At 47.6% G+C, this 9,092-nt stretch overlaps 1 protein-coding gene across 1 annotated transcript in view; it reads left to right on the forward strand.

The window, feature by feature from the left end:
* Nucleotides 1-839: 839 nt before the first annotated feature.
* Smo (smoothened, frizzled class receptor) overlaps nucleotides 840-9,092 on the forward strand; it is a 23,159-nt gene continuing 14,906 nt past the window's right edge. Inside the window, exon 1 of the mRNA XM_021190710.2 lies at nucleotides 840-1,702. Within this exon, the coding sequence (XP_021046369.1) occupies nucleotides 1,360-1,702 (343 nt within the window). The 5' untranslated portion in view covers nucleotides 840-1,359. The remainder of the gene's footprint in view (nucleotides 1,703-9,092) is intronic.

The following is a 9,092-nucleotide window of genomic DNA, read 5'->3' on the forward strand; positions in this document are numbered from 1 at the left end:
AAAGGAAAGGAAAGGAAAGGAAAGGAAAGGAAAGGAAAGGAAAGGAAAGGAAAGGAAAGGAAAGGAAAGGAAAGGAAAGGAAAGGAAAGGAAAGGAAAGAGGAGCTGAGTGGAGAAGAGAACGACAGAAACTTCATGAGGCAGATGGGCCACAGGTATTCATCCAAGATGAACTAGTTTCCTGCGGACAAACCCGAAGATGCATCAGGGACAGTGATGGAAATCACAGTCCAGTCCTGACACATCTGAGCAATAAAGGCTTGGTGTTGACATGCTCTCAGGTCAGACATCTGTCCCCACAGGTAACAGCAACTACTCTGAGTGACTCCGAGGTCATCTCCCCACATATATCTCGAGCAAGAAGAATTTAAAGAAACAGAATCCCCAAACTCCGGTTCTTCTCCACCAGGGTTCTGGGTAAAGTTGAAAGACCTAACAAAAAGCAAGAAAGATTGGTAGGGTTGGGGAATTGGGCAGGAATGGAGTGAAAACTCTTGCCTGATTTAGGCATCCCCCTGCCACCCTAAACTGAGAGAAATGTCCTCTCCTAAAAGTCACGTCAAACAACCTTAGGACCAACTAAAGGTTCGGTCAAGTGCCTCGTGGCAACTCTGGGACAAAACTTGCACGCATCTCCCCCCCCCCCGGCCCCCGCATGGCGAGGGTCTTCGGTAGGGTGAAGGTTCCCGAATACCCCCACCCCAGCCCCTTCGGGCGTTTAGGCCGCCAAAGCTGGGGCTCCTCCTCTCCAGCTTCTCTCTCCCCTTGCTCTTTCTCGCTCGGGCCCTCCCCCAGCCTCCGCGGATGGGGGGGCTGGGCTTGGCTCCGCGAGGCCCGTGCATTCCAGAGAGCAGGGCCAGCTAGAGCAACAAAGGAGCCCGGTAGTCGGCCGGGAGAGCTCAGGGGGCTGCGGCGCGCTCGCGCGGAGGTGGCTGCTGGGCCGCGGGCTGGCGTGGGGGCGGAGCCGGGGACCCACTCCCGCACCCCCCGGCCGGCGCCTGGCCTCCATCGAGGGGCTGGGAGTTGGTTTTAATGGTGGGAGAGGGAATGGGGCTGAAGATCGGGGCCCCAGAGGGTTCCCAGGGTTGAAGACAGCTCCGATCGCCAGGCGAGGGAGTCCGGGGTCTGTGCATCCTGGCCGGGGCCTGCGCTGCTCAACATGGGGCCCGGGTTCCAAAGTTTGCAAAGTTGGGAGCCGAGGGGCTCGGACGCGCGCGGCGCCTGGCGAAAGCTGGCCTCAGACTTTCGGGGCGCACCGGTCGCCTAAGTAGCCTCCGCGGTCCCCGGGGTCGTGTGTGTGGCCAGGGGACTCCGGGGAGCTCCGGGGCGCCTCAGCTTTTGCTGAGTTGGCGGTTTGGCCATGGCCGCTGGCCGCCCCGTGCGTGGGCCCGAGCTGGCGCCCCGGAGGCTGCTGCAGTTGCTGCTGCTGGTCCTGCTGGGGGGCCCGGGCCGGGGGGCGGCCTTGAGCGGGAACGTGACCGGGCCTGGGCCTCGCAGCGCCAGCGGGAGCGCGAGGAGGAACGCGCCGGTGACCAGCCCTCCGCCGCCGCTGCTGAGCCACTGCGGCCGGGCCGCCCACTGCGAGCCTTTGCGCTACAACGTGTGCCTGGGCTCGGCGCTGCCCTACGGAGCCACCACCACGCTGCTGGCTGGGGACTCGGACTCGCAGGAGGAAGCGCACGGCAAGCTCGTGCTCTGGTCCGGTAAGCGCGCGGGAGTCGGGATGGCGACGCGGAGGTGATGGGACCGGCCACTGACGGAAAGAAAAGACTCAGGCCTCAACTGTTGGGCGGGAGCGGCTTGCACCCGGGATAGTTGGAGGAACGAGTCCGGAACTTCTGGGACAGGTTGCGTGCGGGAAGGGGACCCTGCGTGAGGGAGAAGGGGTGGGGGCGAGGGACCAGGGAAGCCAGTCGGTCACAAAGAGCCCGAGTAAGGATGGGGTTAGGGGGATGCAAGGCGGTGAGGAGGGAGAAGAGATGTATTCGTGAAGCAACAGTCCACGGGGATTCTGGGCGGTGTTCAGACCTTGAGGCAATCTGGGTTGTAAAGAAGAAAGAGAAGGATGAAGGTGGAAGACATTTAAGGATTTGGAGGGAAGGGATGAGGAAAACGTGTACATTCTGTGAAGGGGAAAAAAAAGCCTCCTTGTAGTAACTAAAAGTCAAACGAACCACCTGGTAATCTTGATTTAGATCGGTCCAGGGAACCAGTGATTTTTGTCTTGTTTTTACCCGTTTAAGTTTCCTTATCCGAAAAATGGAAACTCTGATCCACTCGGGTTAAGAAGGAAGGAGACAGTGTAAGCAGCTGTTTGTGGCTCTGTGGAATTGTGAAGCGTCGTGCCAGTGTGTGCTGTGGAAGCACATTAAGTCTGGGGTGTTGAGAGCCTGTGGGCACCGTCCAGAGTGACGGAAAGTCCTTTCCTAGGGATAGGATTGTGGCAGAGCCTGAAAACAGCAGACTACATCAAACAAGTCCTTCCTGGGCTAGTTAGGATGGTTCATCTACCTGCTTGTCACCCAGTTGGACTGAGAGCCTGTAGGGTGCTGGGGAGGAGACAGTCCTTGTCATTTTCCCATCCCTCATCCCCACCCTGCACCCCCACTTCGGTGTGATGTAAAAGCTGTCCTTGATGGAAAAAGAAAGGAAAATTGAGAGCCAGGAGCAATTTAAGGATTGTCCGACATTGTCCCTAGACTTAGCTCTTCCTCTGATGCTGCGAGGCTCCTACAGGGAGGTAGTATGATCCATAGGCTGACCGTCTTGGGCTGAGGTGTGTTACCAACTTGACTACTAGAGTTCTCAGTTGTAGCTGAGTGCTGCCTGGGGTCCTAAGGTTCTTGGCTTGATGCAGGTGTTGGGAGTAGGAACTTGGGTACCCAGGAGGTGGAACTGTATTCTATGGAAGTAAGATTCTAAAGTAACCTATTGGTGGAGACCTCTCGAGGGAGTCAAATGACTCTTTCACAAGTCTAAGACCATCAGAAAACACAAATATGTACATTATGAACTATAACAGTAGCAACATTACAGTCAATGAAATAATTTCGTGGTTTGAGGGGGCGGTGGCAGTTACCACAACATAACGAACTGTATTAAAGGGTCGCAGCATTAGGAACATTGAGAACCTTAGACTCTAAACCCAGAATCTAAGGCAGAAGCTATACGTAGTCAACAGTAGCTTTGAAAAAAATCCATAAATTACTATAATGTAAGGTCTGTGTGATTTCACACATGCACACTTATGATAATATGTTTGCATAAATGCAGTATAGAAGATATAAGAATGGATATACAGAGGGAATATAATTGTAGTCTTTAAAGTTATATACGTGCAAAAGACTGACAGAATGAAAAAGGAACATGAAAGAAAGATTACGAGCCCTCGGATGGCTAAGGTAGAGGGGCTTGCTTGGCACACCCCAGGATCTGAGCTGCACTCCCAGAACCTAGAGAGGAGAGACCTGAGTGCTAAAAGCTGTCGTCTGATGCCCGTGTGTGCCCTGTGGCACCCATGTTCCTGCTCACTCCCTCTCCCTCTCACTACTAAATAACAACAATTTTTGTTTTTAAAGATTCAGCCAGTTATGATGGCACATGCCTTTAATCTCAGCACTGAGGAGGCAGAGGCAGGCAGATTTCTGAGTTCAAGGCCAGCCTGGTGAGACCCCGTCTCAAAACAAAACAAAACAAAATAAAACAAACCAATTCAAATAAAAACAAACAAACAAAACCCTAAAAGAATACAAAAAGAAAAGAAATATTCAATAAGGTATCGTCTGAAATGAGACTTGAATTTATGAAAAATCCTGACCTCTCAACACAAGATAATCATCAAGTTTTGGGTTGCTGAAAGGATGCTCTCTCCCACCTCTCTCTCTCTCTCTCTCTCTCTCTCTCTCTCTCTCTCTCTCTCTCTGTGTGTGTGTGTGTGTTATTTGATTCGCAGGGCCTATGATTGAATTTTCCCAAGTGGTGACAGTTACCCTCTGACACTGTTATCAGATCAAGGAGGAAGGGGTGCGCCTTTCACAGCCCACGTGCCTAAGAGTGGCTGCTGAGTTGCAGGGGTGTCCACAAGTTAGAACCATGCGCTGGTTGTTCAGGGTTTGGTCTCTCTAGCTGCCTAATCATGGTGGTACAGGGGCACAAGCTCTGAGCCTAGAGCTTCTGGGACACACTGAGTTCTTTCCTGTTGTTCATTTACAGCTTTCCTCTTCTCTGTGTGTGGACCAGAAGCAGGTGCTGGCACAGGCTGGATCAATAGATGGGGGCTGGGGTGTGTGTGTGTGTGTGTGTGAAAGCAAGCCGTCTATGAGCCAGGAGCTAGTGTTTGTCCTGTCTGGAATTATAGGTCCTGATTTAATGTTAGACATTGTCTAACTTTGGCAGGTGGTTTTGTGGGTAATAAAGATATTCTAGCTTATGTTCATTTATAAACTTTGTAGGATAGAGATTCAATCTGCATGTTTTTCAGAGCCTCTCTAGGCCGAGTATACAGCCTGAATCCACACATTCAATTGTACTGAGTACATCGCATCCTGGGGCAGGGACTGAGGTATATCAAGATGGAGATTACAGAAATGAGCTCTGCAATTTCAAGAGGAGGAAGGGCAACAGGTGTTGGCAATACCTGTGAAAAGTACAGTGATGTTGTAGGTGCTGAAGGCACACGAAGAGCTTTGGGGAGCAAGAGAAGATACCCAGAGAAACTGACATCTCACCGGTGACTTGAGAAATAAACAGGAGTGTCGAGGGAATTGAGACAGAGAATGGGAAGAGGAAAAAAGCTTTAGAGGAACAGAGAGTGGTACTTAGAGATACAATGATGGCATAGAACTGGACCAAGGCACGATAGAAGCAGAACTGTAAGACTCAGGGGGCCTAGAATGCAAAGGCTCACCCTGTAGTAAGTTAAGATGCTATCAATCAAAAGATGACAAGGAGCCTATGATAAGCAAGGTTTTTGAAACAAGGTAGAAATGTGATTGTATCTGTATTTTGAAAAGATTTCTTTGGACTAGGTGTGATGATACTTGCTTATAATTCCAGCTTTTGAGAGGCTGAGAGAGGAGGATCATTGTGAGTGCTAGGTCAACCTGTGTAGATAGTGAATACCAGGCCAGCTCAAGACTTCAACTCTAAAAACAGGGAAGGATTGAAGTGATTGTTCAGGGGTTAAGAATACTCCCTGGTCTTGCAGAGAACCTGGGTTCGAATCCCACCACCTATATTTGGTAGTTCACTGCAGCCTATAGCTCCAGTTCCAGGGGATCCAATACTCTCTTCTGGCCTTAGTGGGCACCTGCATATGCGGTGTATATACACACACTTGGGTGCACTCGTATGTATTTGAGGGGCAGGGGTTGCTATATAAAACAGCCTCCAGAGAGAAGGGAGAACCTAGAACCTGATTATTTGTTTGGGACATGGATGAAATAGTCTGGGGGGATGATGGTGATCAGGATGGGGCTAACAGGCTGAAGTATGGGAAGATTACAATGTCGGAAGCAGACTTGCTGATGCGTTGGGTGCCAGACTGAGCAGGAGGAAGAGTGAGATGCCGGGGATGGTGGCGCCCTTCCTTTCTACTGGCTTTGGCTTTGACTTTGGCTTTGTGTGTTAGAGAGTCAGTGGATATCTACATGGAGCTCTGTGGCAGATCTGGAAAGAGTTTCCATAGAGAACAGGCCTCTATATGCTTTCTTCGCCCAGATTACCAAGTCTGCCAGTGATGAAGTCTCTAACTAGGTCATTCTGATTTCTGCGTGTGTCTAGAACTCAGGTCTCTCCCATGGTTTTCATGTCTACAGACTCGAGCTTCTTTATTCACTCAGTGTCTCCCCATTACAGCTGGAAATGTCTCCTACTATGCATGCCAAGCTCACCAGAAAACAATGGCCAGGCTGTGCGTGGGCCACCTTGGGACAAATCTGGTTTAGTAAGTGGGGCAAGAAAGAGAGGCCTGCAGCTGGTGAGGGGACAGGTCCCTGAGAGTCAGCACATAGACTCCCTAGTCCACTGTTGTGCCATGTCTGTGTATACATGGATGTGTGGCTCTGTTGCCTAGCCAGGGTTCAGCCAGCAGGAAAAAGACCAGAAAACCGGGAGGAATTTCTCTCTGGTCTTTCAGATCGCAACTTGGGATGTTGTTGGTGATGGTGGGGAATTTGCAAGGATAGTTCTGGAAAATTTTTCCTTCTTGCTGTTTCCAAAACAGGTTGAGGGCAATTAAAATCTCTCTCTCTCTCTCTCTCTCTCTCTCTCTCTCTCTCTCTCTCTCTCTCTCCATTGTGGTGAGTGTATATATATATATATATATATATATATATATATATATAATTTCAAAATAAACACATAAAGTGTGTGTGTGTGTGTGTGTGTAGTATACAAGCACAGAAAATACACACAGTTTTTGTTTGAGTTTTCTTGCCATGGGACTCGAACCTAAACCATTAGTCCTTATTACTATGATTTGCATTTCCTTGATTGCTTGTAAGGATAAACATCTTTGTAATTGTTTGTTTACCATTTGAATTTCTCTTGTAAAGTATCTGTTGATATTACTGATCTATTTTTCTAGGAGACTATCTGTCATTTCTGTTAGATTGATGGGGATTCTTCATATATGCTGGAGATGAACGTTTTGTTTATTGAGAGTGTTAAAAATATCCTCATGGCTTACTTTCACATTCTCTTCTTTCTGTTGTCTCCAGTTGAACAGAGTATTCGAACTTTAGTGTAGTTATCAAACATTTTGTGATTTATTATTTTTTTGTGCTTTATTTAGAAAAAAAATCCTTTTCTCCTCCCGAATCATGAAATTACTCTTTTATAGATTTCCTAGTCACTTTTGGCACATAATTCACCTGGAGTTGATTTCTTTAAGAGCTTTCAACAGCATTTGTTAAAATCAATTTCCGCTCTCTACGACTGTGCCATAAATCTAGTATGTGCGTGTGTTTGTGGATCTTTGTTCTGTCCATATCACATTGTCTCAGTTACCATCCCTTTACAGCATGGTCTTTACCAGCGTGACAGCTGGTAAACCCGCACACTCTCAACATAGCGTTCTTAAATCTATAAAGTAAAACACGTGGGATTTAAAACAACGTGCAGGATCATATATCCAGAATACACTAAGAACTTCAAAACTCATTCCATTTGATGGAAAAACCAAGCCAAATGAAAATAAACAAGCTGGTTTGAAAAGGAGGCAGTAGATCTAAATAGACACCCTTAAAAGAAAAGACAGAAGACATATGCCAAAAAGCACTTGACAGCACACTCAGATGGCTGATCACCAGGAAAATGCCACTCAAAGCCACAGTGAAATGTCACTTCACCCCAGGAAGAATGGCTAATGTAAAAAATATTGAAGACAACAATGTGCTGGTGAGAATTCGAAGAAGAAAAAGGAACCCTTACAAGGTGTGTGTGTGTGTGTGTGTGTGTGTGTGTGTGTGTGTGTGTGTGTCTAAAATTAGTTTGCCCTTTGTGGAAATCACTTAGAGAGTCCTCTAAAAGAAACCCCTTTACTGGATATGTATCCAGAGGGAGTGAAGTCGGGGCCGAGGAGACAGCTTCATGCCCCTGCTTACTGCAAAATCACTCACACGGCTAAGAAATAAAAACAACCGAAGCATCCATCAGCTGACGAATGGAAAAAGAAATATGCCCTGTGTGGCGGCCCATGCCTTGATCCCAGAGCTCTGGGGGACAGGCAGATCCCTGTGAGTTCATGTCCAGCCAGAGCTACATAGTGACACTATCTGAAAAACCAAACAAATCATGATGCCGATTCAGAATGAAGTACTCTTGAGTCCTACGGAGGATGAAGTCCTGTCATGTGAACACATGGATGGAGTCAGAGATCACAGGGACTAAGTAGTAAGTAAGTAGCCACTGTGCTGTCAGGGGTGATGAGCATGATGACCCGAGATGTGATTCCACTGAGATGGAGCGACGGCTCTCCCAGCATTGCAAGGATCCTAGGTAAACCACAAGCTCTATTTTATAGCATCAAGTGGAGCGCTTGGGCTGTTCTTGAGCCCCCGTCCCACCTTCTGTGTGTCTGTGTGTGTGTGTGAGTGTGCATGCACGCAAGTGCTGTGTTCGATGTCTCATGTAACCCTGGTCTGCCTGGAACTTACTTTCATGTAGTCTGGAATTCACCGTGTTAACCCAAGCTTGCTTTGAACTCTCAGCAATTCTCCTGTCTCATCAGCCTTCTGGACTCTTGGTTACTGGTGCGAACCACCACATAGACACTCCAGTGTGCATACACATATATTTCAAAATTAATCTTTTATTGTTTTTTAAAAATATTTATTTATTTATTGTGGGGTGTGCGCATGTGCACGCCCACACATGATGACCTGAGTTCTGTTCCTAGGTCCCACAAGGTTGGAAAAGACAACTGACTCCCCCAAATTGCCAAATGCACTGTCGAATGCACACAATAAGTAATAAAAATCCGAATCAAGTTGTAGAAATGTTATTTTTAAATTCTATCCATAGAATTTTTGCATAGAAAATTTGCATGGCAACACTGCCTTTTAATCCCAGCACTTGGGAGGCAGAGGTAGGTGGATCTCCATGAATTTAAATAAGCCAGCCTGGTGTACACAGTGAGATGCTGTCTCAGTAACTAAATAAAAAGTAATTAAATGTTAAAGTTCCATGATTATAAAAACACACATATACTAATATTGTTATTATGACGATGGCACTATGTTCCTATTTTTCTTTTTATTTCATATTTTATTAAACTGAAAAGGGAGTAGATGTGGTGGTAAATGCTTGTAATTCCAGTTATTCTGGAGAATGAACTGGGAGGGTCCTGAGTTCAGTGCCAGCCTGGGAGACATAGCAAGACTCCCACCTCTAAGTAAATAAATAATTGAACAAAATAAATAAAGAATAAGGCTGGTGTGATGGCCCAGGGGGTAACGGTGCTGGCTGCCAAGCCAGCTGAGTTCCATTCCCAGAACCCACAAGGTGGAAAGAGAGACAACTCCTGCAAGTTTTCCTCTGACCACACTTGAGCTGACACACACACACACACACACACACACACACACACACACA

Source organism: Mus pahari, chromosome 2, assembly GCF_900095145.1.
Source record: "Mus pahari chromosome 2, PAHARI_EIJ_v1.1, whole genome shotgun sequence".
NCBI classification, from domain to species: domain Eukaryota; kingdom Metazoa; phylum Chordata; class Mammalia; order Rodentia; family Muridae; genus Mus; species Mus pahari.